The sequence below is a fragment of the Andrographis paniculata genome, unplaced genomic scaffold (genome assembly GCF_009805555.1).
Source record: "Andrographis paniculata isolate CXL003 unplaced genomic scaffold, ASM980555v1 Contig65END, whole genome shotgun sequence".
In the NCBI taxonomy this organism is placed as follows: Eukaryota; Viridiplantae; Streptophyta; class Magnoliopsida; order Lamiales; family Acanthaceae; genus Andrographis; species Andrographis paniculata.
In genome coordinates, this window is record NW_026137601.1 from 2,022,482 (window position 1) to 2,041,685 (window position 19,204).

Sequence of the window (19,204 nt, forward strand, 5' to 3'; positions counted from 1 at the left end):
TAATTATATATATATATATATAACAGAAGAGTATAATATGCAATTTACCTAATATAAATTTATCAAATCATAATATGATAAATAAAATTGATCGATTCAATTCAGGGTGGGTTCTAAATCTAATCGGGCCAAATATTGGGTGGCTATAAAATGCAAGAATGATGAGATCAACAAATCAATACAAATCATACTACTCAGTTCAGGACATCTCTACTATACACAAATTTGAAAGGAAAGTAACTAAACCTCAAAACAAAAATAAATAACCAGATTCATACCTTCGAGTCCTTTCTTTTTATTATCCCAGTAGGAACTCCATAACAAACCGGAGCAGCTCCGATGAGATATCGCAGCGCGCACGCGTCTCTAGCCCCTCCCATGAACGATCCAACCCTCCGTCTCCGTCCATGCATGCACTTCCTAGGCTCGCCGCATTCGTCGCAGCATCCATCCGATCGCTCGCTCAGCCATGCATTCAGCATTGCCTTGCCGAACCTGTCGATGTCTTTGTCCGTGACTTCCCATAGGTTTGCAATTATAACTGGCGAGCCAGCTAGGAGGTAAGAAATCGGGGCCCCTTGAGGCATGTAACATCCTCTAAGAAAAAGAGAGCCGCTGCTGCATCCCAAGAGCAGGGATGCGGCGCACTTGTCGAGTTTTTGAATCTCATGCCCGGGGATGTATTGAGTACCTGTTTAAATATTAGGCTGTGGATTGAAATCGAGTAATGAGTAGGTGAAGGAATGTGTTGTTTTGTATGGCTTACCACTTCCATGGCCGAAGTAAATGAAGAGGTCGTGGCTTTTGAGAGCACGGGTGAGTTCTTCAATGGTGGGTACAGTTCCGATCTTTCCCTGTATGACAAGTTTGTGCAGATAGAATAGCCTCAGAAAATGTCGATACATTTTGCATAAAAGAGGAAAGCTGCAGTTGTAACGATTTAGTACCTCTATGTTTTGATCTTTAAACCAGTTCTCGAATTCGTCCTGTGTTCTTTTCAGATCGCCGTCAGGATTCAACAGATAGTATGAATCCAGGGGGTCTATCAGTGGGAAGGCTGGAACAAAGGGTTGGAATTGTTCATGGTTTTGGCGGAGGCATCTTTCAAGCGTTGCCAAGATGCTACCAACAGACGGCATTCGGTAAACCTCCTGACTTCTCAATATTGGAAGGTTTTCCCATGGAAGCATCTGCAGAAAAAGGTGCCATAGATTCATACTGTTAAATGTAAAATAGCATAAAAGAACTGAGGAAAAGATATTGTACTACGAGAGATTCGGAGGACATTTTGGTATGTCAAGATGATTGGCTCATGAAAGTTTGTATAAACTAAACCGAGAACGCACCTGGAGCTCGATATCCAAAACCAAAATGATTGGCTTTCCATTTGAGCATTCGACTTCCTCAACATCATCGGATATTTTGAGCATTCTTCTGAATAAGGACTCGAGTTTATTTTTGCATGCTGTGGATGACTTAGACGATTCATCAGGCCCACGATCAGCATAACATTTTTTGGCTGCAACAAGCTGCAAAAAGTTCTCATCATCTTCAAAAAGGTTCTTCTGGACAGAGTCGAGATAGTTGCAATCGGGCCATTCCCCCAAAAGCAAATATTTCCAAGGACCCAGCCAGTAATCTTCTATGTCCCTGATCGAAAAGAAGACATTTTGATATGAGAGTTACTTATTGTTTGTTTGGATGATAGTGACTATTGCGGACACACAATAATCTAGGAGGCATAGATGTCACAGTAAGCACAAAAAAAAAAAAAAAAACACAGACAAGAAACTGGGAAGCTCATATAACATAACTACCTAAAGGTTGAACCCATGTTAGAAATAATTTGATGTAATTAGCTGGGACTGTAACATGATATACTAAAGTTTTAGAATCAATTTAAAGTAAGTTGGAAAATTTCAAACTTACTGCAAAAACTTGCTGAGGCATTCATCAAGTTTGTTCCTCTGCATCCACCACAATGATGAGTTTTGTTTTATAGATTCCAAGAAATACTCTGAGGAAGAATAGTAGCTGCCCTCCAAAACATGTCTAAACACTGGAGCAATGTCATCGATCACAGATGAAACCCAAGGACAATGCCACTTCTTGACAAAATCTTTGCAGTTGAAAACCGTAGAACTGGAGCTGGCATCATCTTCCGAAGCTTCTTGCATAATAATGAAACAAATTGAACTCAACACAAGACATAAGAAATATCAGTACAGAATAATATTTTGAACAAAATACCTTCCAGAGTTGTACATATCGGCAGCAAAACAATATGCTGATCATCTAAGCTCAAATGGGATAACAAAATCCATGCTTTAACTGTGGCTGAAGTATGCAAGAGTTGCCTGAACAGACAGGCATCAAGGCCACTAACCAAGCTAATGCAGATGACTGGTGTTGACGGAAGACCCTGAAAGAACTTGTGAGCAAACTTTTCTAGATCCTCAGAAGACTCGGGTGCAGATCTGTAGCAGGATGGAGTTAGTGGGAAAATCGAAGGCCAAACATTCAAGTTACAGTAATAAATTCTCAGTTATATCAGACAAACCTGAGTGCATCAGGTACATCCGGTCTCGTTGATTCTGAGTTGGGAAAAGTTTCCTGATTATCAGTTTACAAAAGAGAAGTTGCTTAGCATGGCAGAAGCAATCACTTCCAGCACTCAGTACAAATATTAGTCTTGGAGATTTAGTTCCATTCAAATTAAATGTATCCAGCAGTAGGCTGGAGGACAGACACCTTATTGAATAATATAATAAATTCTCATTTGACACACACAGAAGGACCATGTGACAAGGATCCATATTACAATGCACAGATGTTCTAGAAAGTAGGAGTTATTCAAACAATGAAGGAGACAAACAAATCTGCAGCAGGCAATAAAGACCAAAGTTTTTAAACATAAATATGAATATAAATTCCAAGTTCCAATTATTATGTCATTAAAACACTAAATCATAGCTTTGCTCACAGTGCATGGAACAGAGCTACAACGGAGGGGAAAATTTTTCATAGTCTGGGAAGGAATAGAACTTGAAAATTAGAAATGCTCAAATGGTTATATAGTGAATGCAAGGACATCTAAAAGTTGTCATCCTGTGTGCGACAGTAATGCATACAGAAGGAATAATTTAAAAAGATGTCCACAGTTATGAAGTTCAATTTGGAAATATTCTTCCTGAGATCTAAGGTCCATGCAAGTACTCACACAGGTATCAAAAGGCAATTTTTAACCTAGAAGAGGCAACTTTATACAAGTTAAAGAGTTCAATATATTCTTGCAGAAACAATCACTGACTAAAACCACAGGAAGTATTTTGGACTTGGGTGCTAGAAGTCAAGCATAGCCTCTGTACTTGTTGGTGAAATTTAAAGAAGACCTACCTCAGAATCGGAAGTAATTTGACATTGGGTTTTCAGCATCATTCCAGTTACGATATGTTGGTTAACATGAGTACCAAGTGAAGCTTGATGAAAGAACGAGGCCCACCAACTTTCAAAACCCTCCTCATGTGGAGATAATGAAAATTGCTTCGATGAAGTACAAAGTACATAAATGGTGGCAAGCAATCTTGATACCTGCTTGATTAGAACCAGTCAGTTGACAGTTAGAATGTATCATATGGCCAGAACATGTAGAGAACTGAATTTCCAGGAATGTATTAAATCAGTCAAATAAACCACTGCCTTAAACAAATTAATAAGAAAGTCTTGCTGCTAGCAGCTTAATGATTTACCTATTCTCACTATCCTATCTTAAAATTGTTTTTTGGCTATTTATTAGATCCTTCTTACTTGTGTGACTCTTTTGAAGTAACTTCTCTGGCAAATTGTGAATTACTCTGATTAGCTAAGCCCAATGTTCGAAATTATTGAATAAGTCCTATGCCACTGCCTTGAACAAATTAATAACAGTCATTAGTTGCACAACCCGTCATGTGTTGGTGGCCATTTTTCTGAACAACTTTTCTGTGTGATTGAGAATGTATTGTACTATTTAAGAAGGGTTGAACATTTTAAATAACTTCCCACGCTCAATTTCAAAGGGTTTTTAGAAAATATATATTATGTTAAAATTTTGTTTTCAAGATAATATCACCTATTAGATTTCCTCTTACTTTATGTAATTTCCCAAATGTATAACACTAGAATCATCAGTTTTGTGATTCCCTAATAATTTAACACATTCAATTCGCAAGCGGAGCAGTCTCTTGACCTACAGAACCTAATTCAAAGTTGGCATTCTTCAATGAGGTATAAAAGGCCATTAGTATGAAGGAAAATCTCCTCATCTACCAAATGAACCTTTCTCAACACTATAGGCCCTATTTAATTCTCTCTACATCTCAGCTTCATTTAGCCTTATTGCAACTAGTCCATTTGACCTTCACCAATCAAATCAACAAGAATAAAATAGATACAATTATTCAAATGAACTAAACGATTGTAGAAAGAACTTTGTTGTTCGAGTAATTTGGGAATATAGCTAATAGATGGAGAAGGAAAACCCTATGATTGAACTTTTGCACATGGAGTATTTGCTTCATGAAATCCTCTCCACTAAAAACCAAGGAACCTACCAGGCAAGGTACTTACATAAAAACACTACCAAAAAGTAAAGGTAAACCAAAGTAATAACGAGATCTTACCTTTTGAAACAACACTGGGACTTCTCGACAAAGTACAAATGATGTCTTCAGCCAGGAAATGATTTTTTCTGTACCAATGCCTGAGAGCTCACAGCAACTGTTTCTACTTGGCCAACCAATACTAAAACAGTCAAAGGCTGTCCTCGCTTGAGAAGAAAACATGAGTTGCAGATAATTTGATGCACTCAAAAGCAACTGGAACATTTAAACCATCATATTTTGTGGCTAAGGAAAGCATCTTGAGCTTACATTAAAATGCATTTTGCCAATAATTACATCGAATAGTAAATGAGTGGGAATTGAAATCTAAGTGTATTGATTACATATGCAGTACACACATATATAGAAGAGTTCAAAGAGGTTGGAAAATAGATTAATGATCTCCTTGCAGAGCCAAAACAAAGTAAACCTAATATATTAAAGGATGGGAATGGTAGTCAGCATATACCTGGGAGCATGATTAGAATAGCATTTCAAAGAGAACCAGCAAATGTAGTACACGAGTGCTGCACATTCAACTGCCAGTAGATCTCCAGAAAAATTCTTCCCAATTGACTCAATCAGGACAATAAGAGAACCAGAAGAATACTTTGAACAATTTGAATTTCTGTTGAACAGGACTGATACTCCTTGCAATAGAATTTCATGTGCATCATGAGCACTATCACAAATTCCAGTAATTTTCCCTGCATCCACAATAGTTAATCTATTAAAAAAAAAAAAAAAAAAAAAAAAAAAAAAAAAAAACTATATCAAAAGATTTAGATATATTGAATGTCACATCAAAGTATCAAGATAAGATTATAAGGGTTACCAATCTAGCATAACTATTTGTTAAAACATGCATAGATCAGCATAGCAAATTATTATGGCAAAATTAGTTAGAAGGCTCAAACAAATAGTAGAGAGCATCTTGTCATTTAACAGCAGATGATCAACTCTCTAGCATATCTTTACGGCAGCAAGTTCCAACAATTCCGGCCCTACTTGTGAGTGTGAATAATACTCTACTGCACCGAATATCAGCCCCAAAACACACTTCAATTGCTCAACGGATGACAAGATCATGAGGTAGATACATTCTATAAAGCACGGAGTTTTAAACAAGTTTATGACAGCAATTAGATCCAACTTTGGTTTGTGTGTGCGTGGGTGGGGGGGTTGGGGAGTAGATAAATCACCGAATGTTTAAGCAAGCTACAAATTTTACGTATAGAAAATTATTTCAGCGAGATTGTCAGAGTAGACCGTACCTATGCTGAGAAGTAGTCTTAAGGAAACCCGTCTGTAAACAAACCCCCAGTTCATGCATATTAAGTTACTTATGCTGTTGCAATCAGCAGCTTCAATGTGAAGGCAGTGAAAACATTTCAGTTTGCTGCAAAGAGATTTGACATTTTGTTGAAATTCAGCTGCAGGGTATTTAGAACCAGAATTGGAAACATTATGATCAAAGCCAGCAGTGGCGGTAGACATATGCGCAGTGGCTAAACAAGCACCAGAGTCAACTTGTCTGTCACCTGGCACAATCTTATGGGTTGACTCTAAAGAGCAACGACTAGACCTGGTTATCCTACGACTACCAGAAGTCAAGCCCTGACTCTCTGAAGCAGTTTTCACTTCCTTCTTTGTCCTCCTAGATCTTCTTGGTTGAATCTTAGTTTCAGATATAGCACAGGGAAGAGAATCACTAACTTCAGCATGATTGAGGGCACAGCTAATTGGGAAACTCTCATTGCATGCTGCCTGCTCAGACCTGTTTCCATCATTAGTACAGTAGGAAATACCATGCTCGGAGAGATTTAGCTTGACTAATGCTGATTTGTAGGAATTCTGGGCATCAAGCAGCCTCTTTGCAGAAGGCAACTCTTCAGTACTGCAAGACCAGCTCAAAAACAAATCTCCAAGTTGCTGATTTATTGAAATTTCCAATATGCATGAACATCTTTTACAGGAAATGATGTCATTATTAACAGCTAGGATTCTCTTAGCACTGAACAATTCCTCTTCAGCCATGCCCCAAAGTTTTTGCTTACGGCATAGTTTTCCTGATGGCATAAAATGGCACATAATAAGTGACTTTCTAACTATGTATAACTATCATCACCATATGTGAATGGATAGGATGACACATTAAAGGACATACCCAACATAGAAGAAAAAGCGATTTCGAAAAGTGGCAAAGCTTGAAACTGGGAAACATTTCTACCCCAGCGTAAAAGCATTTCAGCCTCAGACACGTCTCCAAGAATTTCTTGAACAAATCCAACCTAGAAGAGCAGTTGATATTTAGCATAGATTACAGTGTATATAATCATTTTAAAGAAGGGCTTCAAATAGGATGTTTCCATCAAAACCTGTAATATGCTTTCAAGGTAACAGTTAAGCACATTCCAAGGAGTCTCAACAGAATCTTCAGAACATCGAGAACCTTTTGTTGCCTCGATATTATTAACTTTAAAGGATTGAACACTGTAGCAACTCTTTTCAATGGTCTTTCCATCTTCCTCAAATGTTTCAGCTATTTTCTCCACAGAATACTCAAAATTTTGTCGTAACAGTTTACTACGCAGGCGAAGAGCCTCTTTTGCATGCGTGAGAGCCTAAAAAGATATATTGACAGCTGTTCAGAATAAAATTTCTTTGTTGAACAAGCACGATTTAGCACATCAGAATACTTTAAATAACAGATATAACTTAAGATAAGTAAATAGCAACAGCAACCATCTCACTTGGATCACAAATACATAAGCCACATAAAACTTCAATGACATGGTATGGTCGATTTTTGAAAACTTATTGGTTCGAGTTCAGCACCTAGTGTATGCTCAAAGTATCCACTATGTGCCAACATAAAGCTAAGTAATATCTGTCAGTAGAGCTAACAATAATTTAGTTAATTACAAGTAGAAGCTATAATTCATGGGAAACAGAAAACAAACAAAAAACTATGGAAACAGAGGATAAAACTGAATTATGCAGGTTAGTTAATCACAAGAGCGAGTGTGAGAGAGAGTGAGTGAGAGAGAGAGAGAGAGAGAGAGAGAGAGAGAGAGAGAGAGAGACTAATTTCATCAACAATATTATCAACTACAATGTCCCTTTGAAAGATTATCTTTGGAGAATATTACTTATTTCACATTTTCCATCATTTTGGAAGGCTAAAAGAAATGGCAATTGATTTTCCAAGCATTTCAGGAGGTAACATGTGCCCACACTATATAATCTTAATCTTCAAGAAACTTGTACTCTGAAAACAGTCAAAGACCAAGCAGATGATGCTGTAATGGTAATATTCGAAGGTGCAAGTAAGCACTGAACAAAATTAGTGAAAGCATCATCTAAAAGCAAGTTACCTCGGTCATTTGTCCACATGATATCAGTCTTTCAGACAATTCATGGTGGATATTTGCTGAAAGAAAAATGGAATGACTGGCTTTTGGAACCTACCAAAAGATATTAGATGAGTTAAAATGTAGATTGTCAATTAAAAATATATTTGAAAACTCATTAATTAGTAGAAGAACATACATGAGAAGTCAAACCAGAAGCCACTTGCTTAAGTTCATCATTTGTGTGATGGAACACAACTACAAGGGGCTTCAGCTCCTCCTTGCACATTTTCCAAAATCCAGAAGAGTTAAAAAGTTGGTTCTGGTACTTAGAAAAGGTTCTGCTGAACATATCATTTACAGGTGAAGCACAGAGAGCATGACTAAGCCTTCTGCTTTTCCAGAGCTCAGATATTATCTTGGTCAAGGGTAAGTTCTTCTCTTTATGTAGCTTGATCACAGCATCATATAAGCTGGGGTGAAGTTCTAAATAGCCCTGGAAAAGAAAGGTGTAAGTTGCAATGCAGCAAACATGCAAAAAGTTCATCTGCATGACTGTGCAAGCATACAAAAGGAACTCATACCTTGATTGATAATAAATCAATGACTTGGTACCACAAATACAGCATGTCATGGTACAGTCCATTTGCATGGTCATGATCTTGGCTCAGGAGGATCTTCAATGCAGCATCAACATCATCAAGAAGGTTGCTGTCAAAAGAAAGTGAGGTAACCATCAACATGAAAAAATCAATTGGCATATTATCATTGATCATTTTTGGGATGTATTTGTGAAGTAGAAGAATAACCTTCGAGGCGATAAGACCACTGAGTTTGGTGCTGCTTCATGGGTACAAAGTGCACGCAGAATATAAGCTTGTATGAGAAGATGATGAACCTGAGAATTGCAGCCTTTTTTTGTACAGTAGATTGACTTCTGTTTTTTCACAAAGAAGATTATGTCAAGAAAAATTTTAGAACAACAATTTTAAGTAGCACATAGCTTACCAGTGCTGATATAGCATCTGATAGACACTGAATGCACTCCTTCAATTGTGTTACTCCATGAGCTCTAAGTACCTTCCCCTTCTCAATGAGAATCCTGGATATGTTAACACTGCCGTCTTTCATAGCATAGCACTCTTTTAAAAGGATATCAATGATTTCCATTTGCATTCTGAAAGAATAGCTAGGATTCAGGTAGCACTTTTCATCATAGGCACGAAGCTCCTGATAAAGTCCAAGCATTAGATGCAGCAAAGGGAGCAACCCAGTAGTTACATCAGATATTCAATGAACAAGCATGTGGGTAAGATAGATGGAAGTAAATGAGAGACCTCTTCCAATATCTTTGCGTGCGCCCTTCTAGACAATTCTTTAGAGGATGGTAATAACGTATAGATCAGTATACCATGCTCTCTGTTAGCATCCATTGAGAGTGAAAATTGCATCTGAAAATCAGGTCAATCTTAGATTGTTATGACCCCAAAAAAAAGGCTAAGACTGAGACTGAAATATTTAACTTGTACCTTTACCCACTCTTTTACTAAAGATGTAGGAACTGGTATTGTAGCAATCAAATCTTCGGCAACTAACCAGCATTTAAGGCTCTCTTTAATGATTCCATTTAACTTGCAATTGCATTCTCGACTAAGTTCCACAAGAAAAACAATCTTTTCAGATGCCTCCATTACAAAATCTTTGATGGCCTTTTCTGATGTATCATCATTAGAAACATGTTTGTCAGTATGCATTCTACAAATATTTGCCACATAATTCCAGGAGGCTCTACAGCACAAATTTAAAGCTTTTGTAGCCTGCATACAACAACACAAACATTAGCCAAACCTATTACATATGTGTAAACTGCATTATATAACTAACAGTTGAACCAATGTGAAGCATAACCAGGAAGGCGAGCACAATGCCTGTGTGCAGGGTGTAAAGCAACTACACAAGGCAATGGTTTATGTAAATAATGAAGCTTATCACAGGAAAGCAGCTTGCAGTCAAAGTGTACTATCATTATTCCCTGATATTGTCAAATACTGGGCAAGATATGTTCCAGTACTCATTGAATAGTGTGGCCAGAAAATAAAGCGTTGAAAGCTAATATGTGTGGTTTCTCCATTAGCACCATCAGCATAACACTATGATGATCAATTGGCCAACATTATTCACTCTGCTATGGCATGCTAAAGTCAAGAAACAAGATTTTGGGAGCATAGCCGCTTCATCATAATTACCGCAAAAGTCAATGAAACTAATGTTCAATCTTGGGGATATAAGAAATCCATGAACCAAAAGAGGATGGATACACCAGCTCCAAGAACTCCACATTCTAACTAGGAAAATCAAATTAAGACACCGTTACAGTGACTGCAGACAATGCATAGAAAAGATAATGAAGTCAATAGGCTTAAAGTGATGCCCCACAATATCTTATAAGCACAGAAGTTGGAAATTTTTCATCTCATACAGACATACTGTAAGCCAGGCATTTTGAAAACATTTAACTTAGATGAAACAAATAAAGAAGCAAACTTGGAAGATTGGAAATGGTAATTGAAGAAATTGACAGAAAAAAATAATAATAAAAATAAAATAAAATCCAGATGTCACTACCTCTTTCAGCCGTTTTTTCCTATTTAATATCACAGCTACATTGTTAAGAGAAACATATAAATACTTCAGTCGCTTAACAGGAACCCACTCAGCTGATATAAGTTGCTTCACCAATAGGGTACTTTCCTGCAATAATATCAGGCAATAAGAAGACTGGATTTTTAGACACAAAGAAACAATGATACATTCAATCATATAAATATCCAGTGTAATATATTAATGAACTGAGAACCTTAATTTTTTGGCTTGTTTTGAATGAGATCATAAGAACAGCCACAACAACAACAGATATCACTCTGTGATTTTCTCCAGATGTTTCTTTCTCCCTCTCAGATGCACTGCATAAATACAGAATGTAGCTCATCAAAATGTACTCTTTATCTTAGAACTCAAGAATAAATAAATTAAAACTCACATGATACAAAGAACCTATGTGTACTTTGAATTATTCAAACGGATAAGTTCACACTTATGATTACAAGAAAAGTGTACCTTAGACAATGAAGAAATATATTGGAGAACTGATCAAACACATTGTAGATGATACCTAGATCATCCCAGTAGGAAGTCCTCTCTGCCTCTGAAAAAAACTCTTTCCTATTAGAGTATATGGATTCAGCTAGCGATTCACACAAAAATTTAAGAGCTTCCCAGTACGAAAGTGAAAGGGAACTGCCTCTTTTATAGGACTTCTTTTCCTTGCTACCAATATCAATTTGGCCATTTAGTAAATTAATAGAAGCAGCCACTTGTTGGAGATGCACTTTGTCATCAAGCAAAACCTTGGACTCAGATCCAAACGGAGCATTTCTACATTTTTCTTTGTCTTTCACTTTCAATTGATTGCATGACGAACTTGACAACAAGCCAGTCACGTATAGCCTCAAAATAGAGCTCATAACTTGAAAATCCTTTACAAAAATGATATTAATCTTATCAACATCGCACAATATAACTAAGATTTCAGCATAAGTATATTTATTAGAACCACAGCTACAAACTGGGGGAAGAAAAAATACCTCATGAAAAGCACCAGCTAATTTATACAAATGTTCAGCAACTGGAAAACATAAAATATTTGTATTGTGGCATTTATTTGCACAATAGCACACAAGTTCCATAAATCCCAAATTTACTTTATCCTCTCCAACCTGCCAAGTAAAACTAAGGCATGGTTAGATACGACATTGACCATAACACTTTTATGATCACAAGAGATGTTTGAAGTACTGCTAGATGTTGCTATAAAATGACTTTTCTTTGTTGCAGTTAAAGATTGGGAAGTAAAGATTGGTTACATTTAAGAAGTTTTACCTCTCTCATTGACATGGTATGTGAAGATAAAGTGATGACAAAACAATATTAAAGATTGAAGAAACAGTAAGGGATGTTAAAACAGCGGGTAAGTAGCTCTTTCAATTCAGCTAGAAGTAAAGGTGTTTTCTCTAAAAAAGTGTATAAAGTATACTTTGATTGAGCATAGTTCACAACCCACCCAATAGTTCTAGTGTTCCACCAATAATGATCCATAAAATGTAGTTAGAAACATCACATACAGCACTGAAGGTAAATAAGTTACTACTAGTTTAGGGAAAAAGATGTGAGAAAGTTCCTTTGAATAAGAATATCAAATTCATCAGAATAGTACTGAAACTGCTTATAAGATGCTAATTTAGATATGAGTGAAACCCTTATATACTAAACTCAGTAGCATATATAATTATATAACAAGCTCTTCATGGAATAGTTTCATAGCAATATAACAAGCTCTTCATGGAATAGTTTCATAGCACCAGTTAGTTGTGTTAGCTGATCTCAACTGCAAGGATTAAACCAATCTTAGTAGTTATAAAAGCTAGGCACCCTTATCTAGCTGAGTTACCTTGCATTCAGCAGACATGATATCCAACACATGTATTAACACATCAAGAATGGTATTGCTGGGCAGCTCATCTCTCTGGGAGAACAAAGAAGAACACATTTTGAGTGCAACCTGTGAACAAGATAAAGAACAAAAGTACAATTACAGTAACTATGATAGAACATCAATTATGCATTAAGAAGCAAACTAAAGTGAAGCTTCGAGATGGTCCTACACCTTGTACATTTGATCGTGAGCAGAAGATTTTTGGTACTCCTTCAATGTGATCATGGAGAACTCACGTATCAAATCCATGCTGAAAGACTTTATCTCAGCTACCAAAAATATAGTAATTATATGCAAATTTGTCTCCAAAAACTTGTGGAATTTATCATAGTCCTTTGCATCCAATATCCTGTATAGCATCAACCCAATCAGCTTCATAATCAGTAATCTAAATGCAATTATTTGAGAGGTAACTTCGAAATTCAGTTTTAATAGGAATGTATGCACATTTCATCCAAGCAAAACTTCAACATACATTATACATGAGCTCAAATCAGTGCATACAATCATACTTGAACCATGATTCGGATTCAGTCACGAGAGACATGACTCTCCGGTAATCGTCAGCTGATTTACTCATCCTCTTGGAAGTGCATTTTACTAAAGTAACAACGACTTCCAAAATTACAGGCGCAGCGTCACGATCAACATTGCCCTCATTTAACTTAGGAACCAATCGAGCCTTTGATTTTCTCGAATTCCCCTTTAATCCCCCTCCAAGTATCACATTCAAGCTCTCGAGCACAAAATAACCTTCCGCTTCCGCCTCTTTGAACAACTCCCAGTACTCCAAACAATGCATGTACCGAATCCTCTGTATCTGAACTGAGAAAGGTTTTCCGGCGAGCTCCGGTGCTATCACATCAAGGCAGTCCAAGCACAGTCGATAAATAGGAAACAACTCCAGCGCACAGTCAAGAGCAATTTTCGGGGATTCGCTAAGCCGTTTGGGCAGAATTGAGAGTGACTTGTGTATGAACGACAAATATTGCTTCGCCAGGGAACGGACGGAAGGAACGTCGTTTGGAGGTTTACTCTTTGACGATCTCCCCGGCTTTTTGGCAGCACCGGTGGCGGAGGGTTTCAATAAAGGGGTGAAAGCGTCGAGGTGAGCGACGAAAAGGCGGTGAACTCCGGTGAGTTGGACGGATGATTGGATTTTGGAGAGAAGAGTGACATCCATGTCGAATTCTCCCTCCATTGCGGCGGCGACGGCGGGAGAAGAAGGCCGTCGGAATAGGAGATACGTGACTGAGAAGAGAAGGGTGTGATTTGAAGTGGGCGGGAAAAGGGCCGCTGTATGATTTTTGGAATACCGAGTTACAGACCGAACCGGGTAGCAGGCACTTTTTTGAAACCGCTCCTAATAATTTATCTGCATTTATGGTAGAGACTTGAGATTGTGTGTTTGTTTTTTGATATAAATTTTTAGTGGAACTTTTTGAAATAATGTATAGAGAATTAGAAAAAATAAAAATAAAAATACTAGCATAAAAGGAATGAATATGTATAATATGTTCATATTTTTTAAAAAAATAAATGTGTTATTTTTATATATATATATTTTTTTTAAGAACACACCATGTCAGATTAGTGTTGATTTTTTTTTTTTTTTAAATATCTTAACTATTTTAAATTAAAATATTTTAAAAAATATATAACACAAAAAAATAAAATTTTAGACAATATAAAATTAATATGGTCGTGTGAAAACTGTGTACACTGAATAAGATTGTGACAATATGGTCATGTATAATTCGTTTAGGTTTCAAATCAACTGCTACGTTAATCATTTTATGTCCACGTCGTGCCATTGCTGACTCTACGTCAAAACTTTTATGGCTTCGCCGATTACTCGATGATCTTAGTGTTACATAGTCATTTAGGACAGTCAGACTGCTATAAAAGATGTCCACAATTATATATTTGATGAGCACACCAAACATTTTGTGCTTAATTGTTACTTCATTCGACAACTGTGTTGTATGTGGTGTTATCATCTCGTTTAGGTCTCCTCCACAAATCATGTCACATATTTTTACCAAGTCTCTTTTTACTTCCGATTGCTATTGGACAATTAAGATGGTTTTTACGATACCCACAAATCAGATCAAATATTTGATTGAAATTGTTTATAGCTGAATTAATATTAATGAAATTTTTATATTAAAATCTAAATTTATAAATTTTAATTATATTGATACCAAAATTATTATTTTTTTCTTTATAAATTACATAAAAATTCAAATTAATATCCTGCTGCAAGAGAATCATAACTATATGCGTAGTTTGGGCTCGGTGAGGAAGATAAGTTGGTCCCGTTTCTGGGCCGAAGGCCCAATAAATGTTACGTCAAATAAATACTGTAAGAGGAGAAACGACAAGGCTTCAATTAGGGTTTAAAAAAAACCCTAATACCTTCACCGCTACATCATTCACGACATCTCCGCTCGTCTCCGTGCCGGTGTGACGCTAAAGTTTGTCGGTAAATATGCCGAAATCTAAGCGTAACAGGCCAGGTTTGTCGACTGTTTATTGGTTTATGTGAAATTTGATTGTAGGTGTTTAATTCTTATTTTTTAAGTGGTTATGTGCTCCTGATTGATAATTGTTTTCCGTATTTGATTTTGCTGTTCGTTGCTTTTTGGGTTATTCAGTAACTCTATCGAAGACAAAAAAGAAAGGAAGAGAGCACAAGGAAAACGTGGTGAATTCAATACGGGATGCGGTGGAAAAGTACGAATCAGTTTACGTCTTCTCTTTCGAGAACATGAGGAATCTCAAGTTCAAGGAATTCAGAGAGCGGCTCAAGTCTTCAAGCAGGTTGAGCAGATAGTTTTTTATTGGATTTTTTTTTTTGTTTGAACGAACATTTCCGAGCCTGGCCATGGCAATGGCAATGACCTGAAATATGTGATTTATTCTCAATCATTCGTCTCATGGGATCTCAGATTGTGCTTGTTATGGCTTTTTGAATCAATTATTTGTTTTGCACACTACGTGTGTTCTGCTACTCTTTTCAAAGCTTTATTTGTTGAGACTTAAATTTGGGGAGGCTGTTAAGTGGAATTTACAGAGGCTTATTTTTAAGGGTGGAGTTTCAAGTTATTACTTTCTGACAAACTTTTAGTAATTAGTACTATGTTTCACTGAAACTAATTAGTCTAGCTAAAGAATTTTTAATATGAGCCCTTGCCGTTTTCCCTGTAATTATATAGTGTTACGTATCCTCTCACAATGTGTAAGTCAGTACAATCCAATGCTTGGCATTGCCCCTTTCCTTTGATTTATTAATTTGTTGATTTCCCTTTTTTAATTGTTTTGCTTTAGTAATTACTTTGTTTTTTTAGATTCAATTAAATAATTCATCTATACTTCCTGTTCCAGATTTTTTCTAGGTTCTAACAAAGTTATGCAAGTTGCTTTGGGTAGATCGGTTGCTGATGAGATCAGACCAGGGCTTCACAAGATTTCGAAGGTAAGACGGGGTTTTCAAGATTATTGTTTCATGTTAATTAGTACTTGCAGCTGTTATTTAACCTTCCCTATTATGCAATGGCTATATGCTCATGGGTAATATATTTCATACTACAATCAAGTTATTTCCTCACTTGTCAATTATTTTCATCCAGCTTCTTCGTGGGGATTCCGGACTTTGTTTCACCAATGTGCCAAAAGAAGAAGTTAAAAGGTATGCCTTTAACTGTATCGCATGAAGTCGCCAGCTAGAAACTGTTTCTTATTGACTATAAATTTATAGTGCCACCTAGTTTTGATTGTCCTGGTAGTTAATGAAATTTCCTATTTTACTGATCTGATCTTAGGTGAGAGGAAAACATTTATGTAGTGATTATCTTGGTATTTTAAATCCCCAAGACAAAAGCATCAATTGTGACTGCTGACAATATAGATGAATCTGTGTGCCTAACCCCTTTCTTTATTCTGGCAGAATATTTGATGAATACGAAGATTATGATTTTGCTAGGACTGGAAGTATGGCAACAGAGACGGTGTGCAAAAAAATCTTCCAGATTAGCTTCTTTATATATCTCAATTTTTTTTTTCTTTTGCAATTACTGAAACGACAACCTTAAATGTCAAAGGCTAATGATGTGACGATCTAATGTTCTAAGTTGTTTCTAGCCATAAAAGTGGATCTTAAACAGATTATTGTAGGTTGTGCTTGTGATCGATATTTTTGACGTGTTCTTCATTCTTCAGGTAGAGCTTAAAGAAGGACCTCTAGATCAGTTCACCCATGAGATGGAGCCATTCTTGCGCAAACAGGGAATGCCCGTTCGGCTAAACAAAGGTGTTTTATGTGTTTAATTTTCATACTGCCATAATTGTCAGCATTCCACGGCTTTCCATGTGTTTTACACATTTACAATGCTTTGTGTAGGTGTGGTGGAGCTCGTTGGCGACTTTGTTGTATGCGAGGAAGGAAAACCACTATCGCCGGAGGCGTCTCGCATACTGGTTTGTATATATTTCTGTATCTCTGAATTTCCCGAGGAATATAAATAATGACTACGATTCATTTTCGAACGTATTATGTAACTTCTGTTTTTGTGGTTTCGCATCTCCTGCAGCGCCTAATGGGTATGAAGATGGCAACCTTCAAACTACACTTAATTTGTCGATGGGGCTCGGATGATTTTGAAGTTTATAAAGAGGGTTTGGAAGATTCTGACATCGAATCTTCATGAAATCACATCACCACATTTCTCTCTATTATGTAAGACTGTAATACTAATTTTTGCTTAGTTGCTTATAATATGCATCATGAAAAGATTTGAGTGCTTGCTTGTAGTTCTTGTGAAATGGCAAGGAATCTTATTTAATTTTAAAAATTTTCAATTGAAATTGTGGCATGAATAGATGTGTTCTGATATTTTTTTAAAAAAAATTTAATAAATAGTAAAATTGTGACAAAATCCTATAAAAGAACACACTAGTCTTGTAAGAGAAATCTTAATAGTTGGATTTAGGGTTGAATAGTTGAATTGTTTTTTGTTATTTATATATTCGAATGTCAATTCTATTGGTCAGCAGATTCTTTACCAAAATATCTCTATCAAATTCTGTCCTGACCAAAATATTAATTTCTGTCCCTTGAGGGCATAATTATAAAATTATTTTATCTTTCTTCTCTATCAAATTCTGTCCTGACCAAAATATATAATAATTATAAAATTATTATATATGAATCAAGCACCCCTTTTAAGCTAAACAGAGCCATAAGGTGTACTTGTAAATAGTTGTTTGATTTGTAAATAATTGCTTGATCGATACTTTTGAAAAAAAATTAAATGACCAGTAAAAATATTTTAAAAAATCGACCCGAATACATCCATCGAATCTCAAAACAAGCAAAATCATAATCCTTTTTAGTTTTTATTTTTACCAAAACACAATTAAAATAATAAGTAAAGATATCCAAAAAAATACACCCTTTAAAAACATTGAAAATTATCTTTACCCCAACAAACAATACTCCTAACCAACAACAAAATTACCAAAAACTTCAAAACCCTACAAAATTAATTTTCATGGCTTCTTACTCGACCATTCCCCACTCTTACCTCCACTTTTATGCTCAAGCCTTAAATCCGTCACAACAATGTTCTTCGAAGCAGCCTTGCACATATCATAAACAGTAAGCCCCGCCACTGCCACTGCACTCAAAGCCTCCATCTCCACCCCCGTCTTCCCGCTGCACGTAGCCTTCCCTACAATGTCAACACTCAAATCACAAGCATTCAACGTTAAGTCCACCTGCACATGAGATAAATTCAAGCCATGGCAAAGCGGGATAAGATTGCTCGTTTGCTTCGCGCCCATGATCCCGGCAATCTTCGCGACTCCAAGAACATCACCTTTCTCCATTTGATTCGCCGAAACCAGTTCAAACACCCTTCGTCCTAAGAGGACTTTGCAGCTTGCGATCGCCACTCGATTCGTGATCCCTTTTGAGGTTATATCGACCATCTGAGATTCACCTTTGTTGTCTACATGAGTCAAGCCGGGATTCGATTCATTCTGCGGCGTTTTGCTTGTTGTGGGATGTGATTCGGGGGATATCTTCTGGCCACCGGAGCCGGCCGGGAAGCTCGATGATGGAGGCTCGCCGAACACGGATTCCATTTCCTATGACAGATGATTGAATGCAAACCAGTGTAGAACATCCAACAGGGCTTAAAAGACACACTTGAACCATAAATGCAAAACCTTTAGTTGGAATCACTGCTCCAACTTGAATCATAATGCCACCATTGAATCTATTCATTCTATGATTGTTTCCATCGGGGTTTTATGAAGTGATCTTGTTATTTTTTGAGCATGGTTAATCAATAGCTATTTTGATTCAATACAATTAGCAGGATGGAAAGGAGACATAAGTCAGATGCAATATCAATGGTGTTTTCAAATTTTCAGAGCAGATAAATTGTTGCAACAACAATATCTCAATATCAAAAGAGATAGAGGAAGTGTAAAATGCTACCTGATTCAACTCAGCAATTTCGGATGCAAAATCATGGCTGCTATAGCTGCTGAAAGACCTAATTTTTGGGACTGGCTCGAGTGTGGACACAAATCGACGGAGAAACATCACCGGCGGAGCTCAAATTGAAGCGATGAACTGAAATCAGATTGTT

General features: G+C 36.7%; 3 protein-coding genes across 4 annotated transcripts; 1 reads left to right on the forward strand and 2 right to left on the reverse strand.

Annotated features, from left to right (window-relative positions):
• Positions 1-95: 95 nt before the first annotated feature.
• LOC127262011 (separase) lies at positions 96-13,866 on the reverse strand. 2 transcript variants are annotated; one of them, XM_051290479.1, is made up of 27 exons: positions 13,058-13,866; positions 12,717-12,894; positions 12,501-12,611; positions 11,638-11,769; positions 11,111-11,529; positions 10,851-10,956; positions 10,619-10,744; positions 9,523-9,810; positions 9,331-9,444; positions 9,002-9,223; positions 8,803-8,930; positions 8,578-8,704; positions 8,193-8,489; positions 8,018-8,107; positions 7,019-7,264; positions 6,808-6,931; positions 5,915-6,709; positions 5,110-5,347; positions 4,662-4,764; positions 3,397-3,591; positions 2,561-2,613; positions 2,251-2,477; positions 1,930-2,167; positions 1,347-1,650; positions 948-1,190; positions 767-854; positions 96-691 (listed from the first exon to the last, which is right to left on the reverse strand). In XM_051290479.1, exons 1-27 carry the CDS (start codon positions 13,744-13,746, stop codon positions 273-275), a joined length of 6,300 nt encoding a protein of 2,099 aa, XP_051146436.1. In that variant the 5' UTR covers positions 13,747-13,866; the 3' UTR covers positions 96-272. The 2 variants fall into 2 exon arrangements, with proteins under 2 accessions (XP_051146436.1, XP_051146435.1); XM_051290478.1 differs by having other exon boundaries at positions 1,930-2,170.
• Positions 13,867-14,935: 1,069 nt separating this feature from the next.
• LOC127262066 (uncharacterized) lies at positions 14,936-17,423 on the forward strand. The gene is made up of 8 exons (XM_051290571.1): positions 14,936-15,064; positions 15,203-15,368; positions 15,933-16,023; positions 16,178-16,236; positions 16,495-16,555; positions 16,767-16,857; positions 16,948-17,024; positions 17,138-17,423. Exons 1-8 carry the CDS (start codon positions 15,037-15,039, stop codon positions 17,252-17,254), a joined length of 690 nt encoding a protein of 229 aa, XP_051146528.1. The 5' UTR covers positions 14,936-15,036; the 3' UTR covers positions 17,255-17,423.
• A 493-nt stretch (positions 17,424-17,916) lies between these two features.
• Positions 17,917-19,188, reverse strand: LOC127262065 (cyclic pyranopterin monophosphate synthase, mitochondrial). Its single transcript, XM_051290569.1, has 2 exons — positions 19,051-19,188; positions 17,917-18,695 (listed from the first exon to the last, which is right to left on the reverse strand). Exons 1-2 carry the CDS (start codon positions 19,156-19,158, stop codon positions 18,096-18,098), a joined length of 708 nt encoding a protein of 235 aa, XP_051146526.1. The 5' UTR covers positions 19,159-19,188; the 3' UTR covers positions 17,917-18,095.
• Between the last annotated feature and the right edge of the window lie 16 nt (positions 19,189-19,204).